The sequence below is a fragment of the Heterocephalus glaber genome, unplaced genomic scaffold (assembly GCF_053883595.1).
Source record: "Heterocephalus glaber isolate CG9 unplaced genomic scaffold, H.glaber_assembly_v1.0 deba00001606, whole genome shotgun sequence".
Taxonomy (NCBI): domain Eukaryota; kingdom Metazoa; phylum Chordata; class Mammalia; order Rodentia; family Bathyergidae; genus Heterocephalus; species Heterocephalus glaber.
Genome location: NW_028258377.1, coordinates 31308057 through 31323445, shown reverse-complemented (window position 1 = coordinate 31323445; position 15389 = coordinate 31308057). Strand labels below are relative to the sequence as shown.

Genomic DNA, 15389 nt, shown 5'->3' with positions numbered 1-15389 from the left:
TCTAGCTTTCAAGGCTGATTATTTTTCTTTTAGGTCTGATTTTTGGGGAAGTGGGTTATGCAGCCCAGACTGGCTTTGAACTCGCGGCAGCCTTCCTGCTTCAGCTTCCTGAGTGTTAGGCTTAGGTGCGTGCCACCGCACCCACCAGCCGGACTCATTTTGGTCTCAAATCCCTGTATTTCTTCTTTTCATTTAACTTACCAGTCTCCTACCATCCATTCAGTCACATAAATGTATACCGAACACTTTAGGGCTCTCACGGTGCTGCTGTTACCTGCTTAGTGCCCAGCGCAGATCAGACTTCTGTGATGAATCAGTGAAAAAGGCAGAGGAGGGAGAGAAGGGAGGGAAGAAATCCGGTTCTCCAACCCCTGGGCCCTCGCAGGCCCCACGTTGCCACTCCACCTGGGCGGGAAGGTCGCTCCCTTTCTTGCCATCCCCCGCCAGTCGTCAACCAACAGGGCAACCGGGACGCGGGCGGGCGCAGGCGTCCGGGAGGCGGGCCGGGGACGCCCCATCGCCTCGCCCTGGCACTGGCGGTGACTCGCGGCTGGGCGCCCCGCGGCGCCCGCACCCCAGGAGGGCATGCGCCCCTCTTCGGGTCCCCAGCGCCCAGAGGTGCCCAGGCCGCCGACTGACTCCTCCCCCGGGACTCTGCCCTCTGGGCGCGCGTCACTCTTCCCACCCCTGGTCGGGACCCCGGCGCCCGTGCCACGCTGGGACGAGTCGCGGCCACCGGCGGGAGCCGCGGAGCCCGGGCGCGCCGCCCGCCCGCGATCCGCGCAGCGCCCGGGGCCCATGGAGCTGCGCGCCGGCAACGCCAGCTGCGAGAACGGTGCGTGCGGCCGGGCTGGGACCTGGGCGGCTCCGGCCCCTAGCCTTCCCTCCCGTCTTTCCCATCCTGGGGGCCGGCCCGGGGTGACTCCGTTCTCAGACCCCTCTTGAGGATCAGCCCCGAGCTTAGGCTTCACTTCCACCTCCGCTGCTGGGGTGGCTGAGCGCAGAGAGAGGGGGAAAGGGAACTGGGGGTAGAGTATGACTGACCAGAGGCGGCCTGCGAAGTGGGGGCTCGGGGTTAGTGTACAGTTACTATTGATTCTCGTCCCTCGCCAGATGGGGCCGTGTCCTTACCCAGGACAGAGGGGACAGGGGCACAGAAACTCAGGGCCCCCAAACCCGAAGATGCAGGGTTAGGGAAAGACCCTGGGCTGCTCGGTGAGTTCCGGCCACAAAGCAGGTAGCGGACTAGGCCTCACCCTGCAGTATCTCATTTAATTCTTGAAGCCACTCTAAGAGGTGGTAAAGTTATGATTTTACTAATCCCATTCTAGGGATAAGGAAACAGGCCCTGAAGAGATGAGTAACTTGCTCAAGGCAATTCTGCGGGCACACAGAATGCAAGACAGGGCTCTGGGTCTAGCACTACCTGTACTACCATGCTCAGCTCAGGTCTTGGTGCGTACTCTTTCCCACCTGCCCTTGGAATGACAGTCTGCGGGCTACCCCCATTTCTCCAACTTCTTCTGCAGTGAAGCGCTCCATGCTGGCCGGTGGTGCGCTGGCTGACTGGGTTTTCTGAGCCATCTTCAGCCTCCCCTTTGTCCCTGGGTAGACTGTGTTCTCCAGCCCGAACATATTCTGGGGGAGAAGACAGGAATCCCCCATTTTTCAGAGGAAGGCCATCAACCTCCTCTCTTTCCACTGTAGGGAGAGAACTTGGCTCAGTGAAGAGTGCTGGGCTCCTGGGTGCTACAGGCTTCCCAGTGACTGACAGCCAAGTTTCCCATGAGTCCTTTGGCTCCTCCTACTAGAGAGACACCTTCAGGGGGCAGAGGAAGGGTGTGGGAATAAGCTTGGCCTTGCCTGGCCCTGTTCCCCCAGGCTCTGGCTCATTTCCTGGGCTCAGGGAACTCCCCAGATTCAGCTCTTGGGCAAGGAGGCCTGGACTGGAGGAACAGGAGTGAGCAATGCAGGACCAGTCTGATTAGGGAAGCAGTGATGGCTCCTTGTCTCATCTTCCGGTGATTGTGACACGGGTGTTGGAAAGGTGGGTCTTCCATTGCAACAAACATGTGGATGTCCCTGGTGGGTTCCAGACCCATATCCACCACCAGGCGTTTGTGTGACTCAAGCAAGTCCTTTCCCTTCCCAGGGCCTCTGTTTCCCCAGCTGGAAGTAGGAGGGCTAGGCTGGCTGGTTTTTAAAGGATCTACCAGCTCTGTTTTTCTGTGATTCTATGCCATGGAAGAAGGGCCGGCATTGCTTATTCTGCTCCACCAAGATGCCACTCTGCTGCAGACATGCCAAACCCAGAGCTGCCTGGCCTTGAACTTCGGGGCCCTTCCAGGCACTGGCTTGGTCTGAGAGATCCTGGTCCATCCTTGGAACTGGAGTCTGTGCCTTTGTGATACATAGCTTGAAAGAGCCTTCTACCTCTGGGGGCCACAAATTTGAAGGCCTACAGATAACTAAAGAGACTCTGAGGAACTGCAGAGAACCACGCTGTCTAGGGGGCACCCACTGCCCAGCTGCAGGCATTGGTTGCCCGGCTTACCCAGGGAGGCATGCAGATCTTCTGATTTATAAGTGTGGCCCCAAATGTGAATTTTCATGGAAATGCTCACAATTTTTAAATGTTGGTAACAGACTCATATTCTAAAATGCCCCTTAGGAGGCCAGATGATGCCTCCTCCCCCCTTGCTGCATGCTTTATTGGAGTGTATGTGGTGATTATGAGCATGAGCTTTGGCATCTAATGGCTTGGAGTCTAATTCTGGCCTCCCCTCTTACTGATCAGCTAGCTTTAGGAAGGTTACTGAACTCAGTTTCTTCAACTAAAGACCTGGAAGGGATCATTGAGCCTGTTTCATAGAGTGGTTGTGAGGATCCTCATGGAAAACTCCAGACCAGAGGACCATGTGTGTGGCAGCACTGGAGGGTGGTTGGTTATTCTTCGTGCTGTTTTATGGAAATCATGTGGCTTAGTTTTTTCCTGAGGGTCTGCCTCTGGTGCCTAGGTTCATCCTTACCGTCGATGGTGTTTATGGCAGATGGGGAGGAAAGGGTGGGCTGGTTCTGGTCCATGAGGGGAGACTCATGCAGAATGCAAATTATAGACAGAGTCTATATAGGGTAGCAGGGAAACCAGTCCTTTTGTAACCCAAAGGAGATTCTGGTCACTGACCACAAGCACCAAAGGGCTTAGAAGTAATACCTGAGAATGGTCAGTTCCCACAAGTGGGAGGCTCCCTACTCAGTCATCTTGAGGCCTACACAGGGGTTGTGGACTGTCTAGTCTCAGCTCCTGTGACCAGCCTCCCTTGCAGCTAGAGCTGAGGGAGATGCAAGTGAAGAGGCCCCTGAGTGGGACCATGAGCTACTAGATACCCACATGTCCCTAGCCCGAGGGGGAATTCCTGCAGAGGACAGGGGGATGGACAGACTTAATCATTCTGGACAGCTCGGGGACACTGCCTGGTATGTATGGCATCAGTGCTACCTGTTGGAGCCCTGAAATCAGATAATTTGTGCTCCCTTTAAGCAGGTACCTGAGCACACATTGCCTCCACTTCCACACCTGTGAATTGGGGATTAGAGACATTACTTGACAAGTGGTTGCCAAAACTGGATAAGTTTATACAAATAAAGCCCTTAGCCAGAGCAATCTCTGAGAGGATGTTAACATTTTTTGGTTGGGGCCCAGAGTGTGTGTGTGTGGAGCCCTGCAGTAATGGAAGCATGGAGGTTGAAAAGAGTAGCTGATGCCAACATCTGTAAGCGTGCATAGTTCCCTGGAGTGACTCTCACCATGGTTTCCCATGCAGGTTCCCTGATCAGCCTCTACTGCTCTTCCCAAGAAGTCCTGTGTCAGATCGTCAGTGGCCTTAACCCTGAGGTGCCCAAAAATGCCACCTTGGACACCTGGCAGGAAAGGATCAGGAAGAACTATGGTTTCTACATCGGCTTGGGCCTGGCCTTCCTGTCCTGCTTTCTCATCGGCACCAGCGTCATCCTCAAGAAGAAGGGCCTCATTAGACTGGTGACCAGTGGGGCCACCCGGGCTGGTAGGCTCCTTGGGGAATGGGGGAGGACAGGGCACAGGTCAGCAGAGCCTGAGCCAGCTTCCCTCACAGGGCCCAGGCTGCAGTCGAGTGTGTGGCCTCAGATGGGCACAACAGACTCATTGTCAACCTGCTGAGAATCCCACCTGCCAACGGGAGACTCTCTCTATAATCCAGATTTCCTGAGGACTCCATGATATGTGCACTGGGGTTCGACAGGGAAAAGCCTCGGGACTGAAAATCAGACCCTCCAGGCTTATTCCTGGCTTTATTTCTTACCAGAGATGCCATCACAGATAAGACACAAGTGTTCCCGGTCAATGGTAGCACAGATGCCTCTCTGCCCGCAATGGCATTGGACTCTTGTGAGGCCCCCTTACTTATCCATTTGAGCTCCCTGTGGGCTCCAGCAGTTACTGAGTCTCTGTCCACAGGGACTTGCTTGTTTGGAAAGTAGGATGTGTAGGCATGAAGCAATTCCTGTGCATGTGGCAAAGAACTTGTTCATGGAATCGTCATTTATGTGGCAGCTGTGGGCCAAGTACATTATGATGCTGGACATGGGTATCATGTCCTCATGGAGCATCCAGGTAATGAGGAGGAGATAGCAGGGTTCAGGGGACGTCTTTCAGGTAGGAGGAGCAGCATGTGCTGTCCTCATAGAGAAGAGGCACAGGTGATACTAGAAACTGGAAGTTGTCTGGCTCGGCTGGAGCACAGCAGGGTGGAAGATGAGGTGAAGGCCATGGAGGGTCTTCTCAGCGGGGCTGTGGAGTCTGAGTGCAAGGGTAAGTGAGTGAGCGGCTTTAGGCAGGGAAATGAGACAGTCTGACTTAGGATTTGGAAGGTCCTTGGCTCGTAGGTACTAGAGGGTGGGGAACCAATTATGTGACCCAGAAGATAGAACTTGGGCACTGAGACAAGTGGTGGATTCCAGAGATGGTTTTGAGAGGTAGAATTTACTCGCTTTGATGGTGACTGGCTACAGGGAGAGGGTATAAAGGAGTCAAGGGTGACTCAGACTTCTGACTTGAGCAACAAGGGAGCTAATGGTGCTACTTTCTGAGATGGAGAATGCAGAGAGGGACAGGTTTCGGGAAGATGAACTCGAGTTCGGACATGTTCACCCAGTGCTTCTGTGGGATGCCATTCCTGGAAACAGAATCCTGGCAAGAAAAGTGGTTTTTTTTCCTGTGCCTCAGTTTGCTTATGTGTCAAATGGGCATAGGAATAGTATGAGCCTTAAGAGTTACAGAAGAAATGTACAGGTTGAGTGTCTGAAATGCTCAGGACCAGAAATACCAGCAGTACTGAAGATCTGGGACTTTTTCAGTTTTTGAAAATGTGTGTGTGTGTGTGTGTGTGTGTGTGTGTGTGTGTGTGTGTGTGTATGTGTATGAAGAGAGAGAGAGAAGTTTAATGGGATGAGATCCGAGTCTAAATAAGAAATTCATTGTATTTTATGTACATTTGCACATGTAGCCTGGAGGTACTTTTCTATCATATGTTTAATAATTTTGGTCATGAAATGAAGTTTCATGTTCTCCACTATGGTGTGAGGTCAGAACTCACAAGGTTCGGGGCTGTGGAACACCTTGTATTAGGGATGCTCAACCCTGTCATGTCCTAAAGGTGCTTGGCACAGAGCAGGCACTGGGAATGGTTCAGCATCACCTACCCAGTGAGGCCGGCAGAGCCCATGCGTGCCGTGGAAGGGCCAGGGAGGGACAGATGGAGCCGGGGGCGGCGGTCACCGCAGTTCTGTGCGTCACTTCTGAACACGCCTGAAAGGCCTGAGACCTGTCAAAGTGCCAGGAAAACGTCTGCTTAGGCTCATGGGAGAGCAGGAGGTCTATGATTGACCATTTATAAAGACATCTTGCCTAGAACTCATTTTTACCTCCAATCTGCTATTTCAGGAACTTCTGTGATTTCCACTTTTAGAGTAAAATATTGTCAGAGTTCTTAACAGGTAGGAGTGATTCTGACTTCACTAGGAATCTGGTGAAAATGAAGTGTCTTCTCTTTGGGAAAATGGGCCTTCTCCAAAAGCAACTTCTGACTTTTCAGTTTTCACAGAACTATCTTGAGTCCATCCCGCATCATCGTCACTAGTATTAGTGAGTAGTGAGCATGCTCCAGGCCCTCAACAAAGCAGACACAATTCCTGACTTTGAGGAACTCCCATTATAGTGGAGGAAATGCCAAAAAATAAGGAGATAACTGAAATTATAAATGATAATTGCTCTGAAAGAGAAGGACTGGGGATTATGAAAAAGAATCCCAAAGGAAAATAAGTGAGTCAAAGAGAGCATCTTAGGGGAAGCAGCATGCAAACCAGACCTATAGAGTGAGTGTGGATTTGGGCAAACCATGGTAGGAAGAATATTCTGGATGTGAGGGAAAGCATGCACAAAGGCCCGGAGGCAGAAAAGAGCTCACTGATTTTGAAGCACTAAAAGAAAAGAGAAGAGTGGCAGAGGGCTTTGGAGAGGTGAGCAGGGCCAAGGGCATGGATGCATGGGCTTCTTAGGGATTCTGGTTTTCATCCTAAGAGTAATCAGATGCCATTGGCCAGCTATAAACTGAGAAGTGGCAACGTATGATTTACATTTTTAAAAGACCACTCGCTACCAGGAAAGGAATGAATTATTAGAGGGACAAGAGTAGAACTAGAATAATGAGGTCCTTGCCTCAACCTGGACCACAGAAGATAAGGCCTTTGAGGAGGGTGAATGCAGTGGTGTGGACACATGTGAGATGCTTTTTGGAGACAGAATTTGCAGGATAGACTGGATGCAGAAGAAGGGGGAGAGAAAAGGATCAAGAGCAATTCCCTGGTTTTTGACTTAAGCAACTAAATAAATGGAGGTGCCATACTGAGTTTTGTTTGGCAGGGGAGTAGGGAACATTGAAAATCAAGAGTTCCATTGAGGACAGAGATCAAGATGCCTGAGAAGTTCAAGAGATGTCAGGTAAGCAGTTGGATTTACCTCTAGGGTCAGGAGGAAAGTCCAAGCCACAGATATGAAACAGGGGCATCGTATAGAGATTGTACTTAAAACTTTGGAGATGGATGAACCTACTGAGGAGACAGCTAAGAACCAAGCCCCAGGGAACAGTTAAAGGTCCAGGAGTGAAGCCAGTTAGGAAAGCATGAGAAAGCGTGGCCAACTTCTAACTTTGTCACTTCCCTCCCACAGTGGACGGAGGCTATGGCTACCTGAAGGACACCATGTGGTGGGCTGGATTTCTCACCAGTAAGTGGGTTCTTTTCCTACTAATAACAGTGGACTGTTGATAGCAGGGATGGAGATGGAGGTGGGAATGGATGAGGCATTTCTGTTTCTAATATGGAAAGTATGAAAAATCTTGACAACCTTGACATCTTGTTCTCATCTCAGATCACTTTCTCTACCCCATGTCAGGCTTCATCCATGAAACATCTACCCCAAAGAGGTTTGTACAGAGCTGATAATGGCACAGGTGTATTTTCATAACTTTCCTTGAAATATAGGGCAATAGTATCACTGCCTCTTGGAAAGGGCCCTGTGGACTTCTACATGGTAGAAGATAGGACCCTAAGGCAACTTCTTCATTCCATGGGCAATTAATTTGCTGGCCTACTTTGATAGCTTGTCTGCCACTTAAGCTTTGCCTAGATTTGCACACTCACATATTTCTTCCACTTTCCAGTCACCCTTTCTGGCTAGTGCCCCTAGTTGTTTTAGGTGGAAACGTTGAACTGATAACCCCCTTAAGTCAGAGTTTGACCCTTGCCCTAGGCAGAGCTGTTACAGTGATCATCTGCCTTCAAAGGGTGACCCTGCTATTATTTTCCAGCACCAAAGGCATGTGCAGGCATTTGCAGCCTGGAAACTCACTGAGCCGAGTCCATGCTCCTTGGCAATGTCAGACTTTTCTACCAACCTGCCTGTCAGTTTAGACTGTTCACAGCTCCTCAACGAAAGAGGTTCATGGACCAGTTGGTCCCTGGAGAATCAATAAATGTAATGTTCATTATTTGGTAATTAACCCTTTCTAGAACTCACCTTAAAAGTGGAGACCAAAACACTGGCAGTTCCTGAGACATACTTAACCGTGCCTGGGCTAGGAACCAAGCCACGAGAAGAACAAAAAGACTTTACCCACAAGCATCTCACTTAACTTGTCCTTACCATCTCCAAAACGGGAAGCTTTGGTCAGGAGAGTCTGGGGCTCACCTTCTGATCAGCCTGTCCCAGGAGAGAGTGAAGGATCAGTATTTTAAGGAACGTTGGTCTGGGATTCTGGGCATGGTTGCACAATGGAGGAAGTAGCCTCTACCCAGATTCGTCTGGGATGGAGGTGGTGCCTGGGAGACACAGGAGCCGCTTTTCTTCCTTTATTTTCTAGTGGCTGCTGGAGAAGCTGCCAACTTCGGAGCCTATGCATTTACACCTGCAACGGTCGTCACACCGCTGGGAGCACTAAGTATCCTCATAAGGTTGCTGTCACCTCTCTAGCCCTCTCTGGCTCTTTATTCTTTTCAGTTTGTCAAGGCCTGGAATTAACTGCCACTTGGCATTCAGGCACCAAGGTCAATGCCAGCCCCTAGAAAGAGGCACTGTGCTGTTCAGAGCCCAAACTCTGGATTGTTTGCCACCACTGGCTCCAGCATCCTGTTGACTAGTGGGGAACAGAGGGTCAGGCCAAGCTTAAACCAACTAGAAGGCCTTCTGCTGCCACCAGGCTGGCTGTCGCATGTGAATATTTTGGTGTCTCAATAAGAGAAGGATGCAAATTAAGAGCATGAGCCCCAGATTCACACTACTGGAGTTCTAATCCTCACTTGAATGCTTAGTAGTTACGATGTTGTGGGCAAGTCACTTAACTGCTCCAACCCTCAGTTTCCCTGTCTACAAAATGGGGATGCAATAACACCTGATGGGAGGCTCTGTTGCATGGACTGAATGAGCTAATGCATAGAAGGTGTTTCATACAGAACTGGCACCAAAGGATAACCATGGCTGCCACAGGCCGAGGGCTTACTGTGTGCTGAATGTTAGAACGTCTTCTGGGGATTGGCTGATTTAATCCTTATAGCACCCTCACCTGACACCAAGAGAGGTTAAGGAACTTGGCGACAGTAAGCAGGTTCCAAGCAGCCAAGCCAGGATTCCAACTGAGGGAGTCTGATACCACAGCCTGGGTGCTTACCACTATGCCATGGAGGCTCTCAAGTGAGCACAAACTAATGATGAATAGTTTTAAAAATAACTGATTCCAGGGTTGGTGGTGTAGCCCAGTGGCAGTGGGCTTGTCTGGCATGCATGAGGCCCTGTATTCAACCCCTAGCTCTGCAATCAATTAACTAAATGTGGGTGCCTACATTGTCCTCAGGCCCCTGAGCTACAAACTTAGAGCCAGTTCTTCTGTGGGGGCCCAGGGCCCCATCGATCGGAGGCTTTTGGTTTTGGGCTAATCTTGGAACTCTGGTAAATCCCAGCCAACCACGCCTGGATACCCACAGTTTCCTAAGTCTTACTTTGCTATCTTGACAACTTCACAACATTTACATGCAAAACAAGTAGAACCATGACTCACATTATACAACTGGCCTAGCTGATTTCACAGCTGATGTGGCTATGATATAATTATCACATATCTGATCAGGTTACAAATTCCCAGTCCCAGGTCGTTGGGAGAGGCCTGGACTCCTGTGATGTGTGATCCCTGCCTGTGAAAATGCCATCAGACTCTCTGGAATAGGCTACTGTAGGTAAAACATGTTTAGCCTTTTGAGAGGAAGACGGGAGATAGACGGGAGAGTTTAGACCTTGGTGTCCCCTCTCATGAAGCCTCAAACCAGGAGTGTTTTGAGGCCACCTGGGTCCTAGGACAGCCAACAGATTTTACCCTATACTAACGCCACCTTTGTAAAGAAGAACCACGCCCACGGGTCATACCCAGCTTGCCCGATTTCCCCATCCCTTCCCTCACCTTTGCTGGCTCATCTAGAGGATGTGAGAAGAGTGGAAATCGTGTCACCCAGGAACACCAAGGTGCTAGGCAGAGGTATTGTGCCCAGAAACGTGACAGCTCAAGGAGGTCATGGGGTGGCTTCAGTGAGGGGGGAGAGGAACACACATTGGCTTTATACTGAAATTGAACTTGAGCTCAGATCTGGGTTCTGTTACTTACTAGCCATACAACCTTGTCACTTTGATTTCTGTGAGACTCAGTTTTCTCATCTATAAAATAGGAATGGTGTGTTTTACTTCACCAAGAGCTGTGAGGTGTTAGTGAGATAATACATGTAAAGTTTCTGGCACAGTACCAGGTAGGGAATATATGCCCCAGGTGTAGCATCTATAAATGTCATTGAGGTTGTTTATGTTGACACATACAAGTGGAGGAATAGATTTGTCCTGAATGAACCAAGAAGAAGTGGAACAAGGAATAGAAATTGCCAAGTGGTGTATATTTGGCCAATAATTAGCGTGGGCCTACAATATGCCCCTTTGGCTTCTAAAAGGGTGAGCTGCCTGCTACCAGAGAAAGACACCTCACAGCAGTACTAAAAGGGAGTGTGTTCAGTGGGTAGAAGTTAGATGGGAACAGCTTGAAGGATTCTTCCGACCCTTCAATTCGGGGCCGCTTTCAGTATCAGAGAAGCACGCCTGCATTTCTTTTTTTTCTGGTACGGGGGATCGAACTCGGGAACTTACACTTGTGAGGCAGGTGGTGGCACCACTGAGCTAAATCCTAGGCCCTGCATTTCTATCCATACAGCACACACTGTAACTAACTCTCCTAGGAATGAGTTTCTCTTTCAAACACTGCGGGGAGGAGGTGGGAAAACTTTCACAATAAGAGTAGTGAGTTCTGCTCTTTTGTTCTCTGAGAGCTCACTCAGCCACCATGGCTCTTTAAGACTCTGGACAGGCAGAACTGTCCTAATGGGCTTCTCCCAATCTTCACGTGCAGTGCCGTGTTCTCCTCGTATTTCCTGGGAGAGAGACTGAATCTGCTGGGGAAGTTGGGCTGTGCCATCTGTGTGGCTGGCAGCACAGTGATGGTGATACATGCCCCTAAAGAAGAGAGCATCACTACTGTCACAGAGCTGGCTTCCAAGATGAAAGACACAGGTAGGCTTCATGCAGCAGGGGGAGGAGAAAACATGGGGGATCTGCTGAAGGTCTGACTGGGTTCTGACCATCTCCGCTGCTGCCCCAGAGGGCAGAGCAAGCTAAAGAAAGGAAGTTAGAGGGCTGGTACGAATTAGCAAGGCTACTTTATGGGCTTCCTCGCCAGAGGCACAAAAATGCTTTGTTTTGTTAGCATGTTCCAGAAGGTGTTCTAAATGCTTTTTCTCATCAAGTCTCACAAAACAGCCCTGTATGGATCCTGTTGTTTGCCCTCTTTTACAAATGAGGAAGCTGAGGTCTTTGGTGTTCAATAACTTACTCAAGTCATTTAAAGGTTGGAAGCTGGGACTGGGACCCACGTTTATCCAAATGGAGAGCTGCTTCCCCTTTTTGTGGGTACTGGGCTCTAGATGCCGACCACATCCTTCACAGCTGGAGTAATCTGTGTCCCTCCCTTCCTGCAGGGTTCATTGTCTTTACTGTGCTTTTGATGGTGTCCTGCCTCATCCTTATCTTCATCATCGCCCCACGTTATGGACAAAGGAATATCCTCATTTACATCATCATCTGCTCTGTGATTGGGTCCTTCTCTGTGATTGCTGTCAAGGGCCTGGGCATCACCATTAGGAACTTCTTTCAGGGGTTGCCAGTTGTGCGGCACCCTCTGCCCTACATCCTGTCCCTCATCCTGGGACTTAGCCTCAGCACTCAGGTCAACTTCCTCAACAGGGCACTGGACATTTTTAATACTTCCCTGGTATTCCCCATCTACTATGTGTTCTTCACTACGATGGTTGTCACCAACTCCGTTGTCCTGTTCAAGGAGTGGTACAGCATGACCGCTGAGGACATTGTGGGCGCCCTGTCTGGCTTTGTCACCATCATGTTGGCTGTGTTCATGCTTCATGCTTTCAAAGACTTGGATATCAGTCACACCAACTTGCCCCATATGCACAAAACCCCCACCCCACCTCCCGCCCCAGAGCCCACCGTCATCAGACTGGAAGACAAGAACATCCTTGTGGACAATATAGAACTTGCCAGCGCCCCATCACCAGAAAAGAAGCCCAAGGTATTTACAATCCACTCATAAAGCATGGAATACACAAGTGAGAGGATGGGCCTGATGGTGCAGCCTGAACTCTCAGTGTTAGAACTACCAGGTCATTTCAGCACAACTGCTGCCCATGGGCTATGTCTTCTTGACATGTTGATTTATACCTCATCGCTGTTTTGAGGAGAAAAAATTCCCTACCCGATAAGTGGTGGCCATAGCACTTCCTGGAAATAGCCTCAGTGACCAAGTTGACATGGGAGCCAGCAGGTACCCTGGGCCTCCTTCTCACTGCTGTTCTCTGCACCATCTCCATGTCAGGAGAGGACAGAATAGGACTTGTTGAATGTAGCCCAGTCCAAGAACTCCCTGAGAGTCTGGGCCTCAGGAAATCCTTCACACCAATTCTCCTCCCCAGACCGAGTCTCTGTTCCTCAGCCCAATAATGCAATAGAGCTGACTCCCAAAAGTCCAGAGCAGTTTGTTAGCCTCCCCATCTGGAGGCCACGGGTACACAAGCAATGCAAAGTACCCTGTTGCTTTTGCCATTTATTCTAGGAGACAGAAAGAGGACCCTAGCTGACTTTCTTACTGTGAAAGCCACCTGATGTCTCAGGGAAGTTTCACTCAGCCCCTTCCCAAGCATTCAAGCCTGGTGGTCAGCATCTTGGTGTCTTTTGCTCCACTGCACTGCCACCCCTTCCCTCTCAGTGCACATCCCAAGGAGCCAGTCACTGAGACAGGCAGGCTATAATCCTACAACTCAAAACAGCAACAGCAGCAACCATAACAAATGCCTCACAGTCAGGCTCTGCTAGCCAAACCTGTCTCATTTTGCCTTGCTCTGGAAGGAGAACAGCAGCTGCACTGCTCATAATGGTGCCCCGGCTGTGGAGCTGGAATCTGACAGGATGCACTTTCCTCATTCTCAAGAGGTCAACCACAACATGATTTGGGAAGGAGGGGAAAAGGTGTGGAGTCAGGGCTCAGCAAAAGGAACTTAAGAGTATCTGGACATGAGGGGCTAGCCTTTGGGTTTTCTCTGCTGCACCACCAGGAACCCAGGCATAAAAGGCTCCAGAGATTTCTGGGCCATAGCCTTAGAGGCTTGGCCAGTGGGACCAGCTGTGAATCTCAGCTCAGACCAAGTAGGGTGCAGGCCTGGTTGGCATAGCATGCCTGGGGGCTGTTGATCAGATTTGCCACTGAGTCCCCAGTTCCACTGGTGAGCTGCCCACACGGAAGCAGCACACCATGACTTACCCAACACCACCTGCTGTGGGGACTGCCTTTGTCCCTCACATTTGGCCAGAGGCATCCATAGAAAGAGCAGCTGAGGAGATGTAATTGTTACCCCTTCCCCTTTTCTAGCTGCAAGAGCGTGAAGGGAACAAGGACCACGGAAAGGGACGTTAAGGAGCCAGTTCATCAGAACAAGGGAAGACTAGATCCTCAGCCCCACACTGATGCTCAGACCCTCACACAAGTCCCTGCCTGCGTTCTGTGTTCACATCTCCTGCCCTAAGTGTGGCTGAGCCCACACCACTCCTGCTGGCCTTGGAGCTCCAAAGGCTCAGTGGACCCACATTCTGGCTATTGCATCTCTAGCCTCAAATCCCCGGTTTGTTTTGGGGTTTTTTTTTTGGTACTGGGGATCGGATTCAGGACCTTGTGCTTGTGAGGCAGGCGGAGCGCCACTAAGCTACATCCCCAGCCCTCCCCAGTTTTTAATGAATGTGATTTCTCTCTGTGACTAATATCAGTGCAACGCTACAGATCTCAAGAATGACAGTAAACTGAGAGCCCTGAGAGTGTGAACTGAAGGGTTAACAATACAAACTTCAGAGTTGTTTATTTGACATGTGCGCCTTGAACTTCTCTGGATGTGTAACAATTAAATTTTTTCTTCTGGTGCTGGGAGATCAGTCCCCAGTCTGAAAGCAGGGCTGCCAAGAGAAGCCCTCTAGCATCTTCTGTGTCTGTGCTGTCACTCAGAGTGGGACAAGCTGCTTTGAGAAGAGTCCACTGAGGACAACTTATCCCTAGTTAAACCTGGAGTCCTTGCCAGGCACCAAGAATAGTGGCTGATCCATGTGAATTGTTTTTTCAATGCCTTTGAAATTCCCAAGGTAGATATATTTTTTTAATCCATAATTTATGTATCCAGAAAGGGACTTGGGTTAAATAATTGGCCAAGGTCACATGGCCAGGAGGCGATGAAGCTACTCTCTGGTTCCAAGACCGCAGTCTCAACACCAGGTAACAGTGTGTCTCCCCAAAACATGATATTTGACCCCTCCTGCATAATCTTCATTTACTACTACTACTACTACCATGACTACTACCATATTTCCTCGCGATCTGTGCTGTACATCTTCATCTGAATGTAAACTCCACGAGAGCTTGCCTTGATTTACTGCTTATCCTTGGTACCTAGTACATAGTAGGCATTCAAAAAAATCTGTTGGTCTTTAATGGAGGAACAACTCCATTCTAAACAGTCCTTCTTTGTCTGGACTCATTTGGGAACCAATTTTGTTTTGTTTTGCAGTCCTGGGGATTGAACCCAGAGCCTTCCCATGGAGCTATATCCCCAGCCCATTTTTTATTAATATTGAAACAGGGTCTTCCTAAGTCACTAAATTTCTGGGCCGGGCTCAACCTTGTTATCCTCCTGGCTTGGCCTCCTAGAAGGCTGGAATTGCAGCCCTATCCCACCACACCATGTTTGGGGACCATCCTTGAACCCAAGCCACATCCTACCATTATCCTGGCAGCTAAAAACCTGATGCAGTTTGAGCTCGCAGCCTGCAGCGGGCTCTGTGGGTACCTTCACAGAGCACCTCTCTGAGGACTGCAGCCTTCTGAGGGGGTATTTGTGTCAGCTTTCTATCACCATAACAAATACCCAAGGAAATTTGCTTATAAAAAGAAAAGACTTATTTTAGCTTACAGTTTTGGAAATTCCAGTTTACGGTCAGTTGGCCTGGATGCTTTGGGGCTGTAGTGAGGTAGCCAAGTAATGGTGGGGGCATGTGACAGAGCGAAACTCCCCTCATGGCTGGGAAGTGAAGGAGAAAATGAGGAGGAGGCGGCGGCTGGTTCTCACAGTCCCCTTTGGGGTATAACCTCAATGATCTCCCC

The 15389-nt window shown here is 49.9% G+C and overlaps 2 protein-coding genes across 5 annotated transcripts in view; one reads left to right on the top strand and one right to left on the bottom strand.

Annotated features, from left to right (window-relative positions):
• The first annotated feature begins 442 nt into the window (after window positions 1-442).
• On the top strand, window positions 443-14084 carry Nipal4 (NIPA like domain containing 4). Its single transcript, XM_004836484.4, is given in 8 exon segments — window positions 443-835; window positions 3825-4064; window positions 7265-7321; window positions 8457-8547; window positions 11031-11191; window positions 11656-12263; window positions 13617-13644; window positions 13647-14084. Coding segments are annotated over 8 exon segments (1482 nt in total). The 5' UTR covers window positions 443-585; the 3' UTR covers window positions 13694-14084.
• The window catches only part of Adam19 (ADAM metallopeptidase domain 19), a 96832-nt gene continuing 86851 nt past the window's right edge, over window positions 5409-15389 (bottom strand). For all 4 annotated transcript variants that reach the window (XM_087194909.1, XM_087194908.1, XM_087194911.1 and 1 more), the window contains exon 23: window positions 5409-5861. In XM_087194909.1, coding sequence (XP_087051035.1) covers window positions 5736-5861 — 126 coding nt within the window. In that variant the 3' untranslated portion in view covers window positions 5409-5735. The remainder of the gene's footprint in view (window positions 5862-15389) is intronic.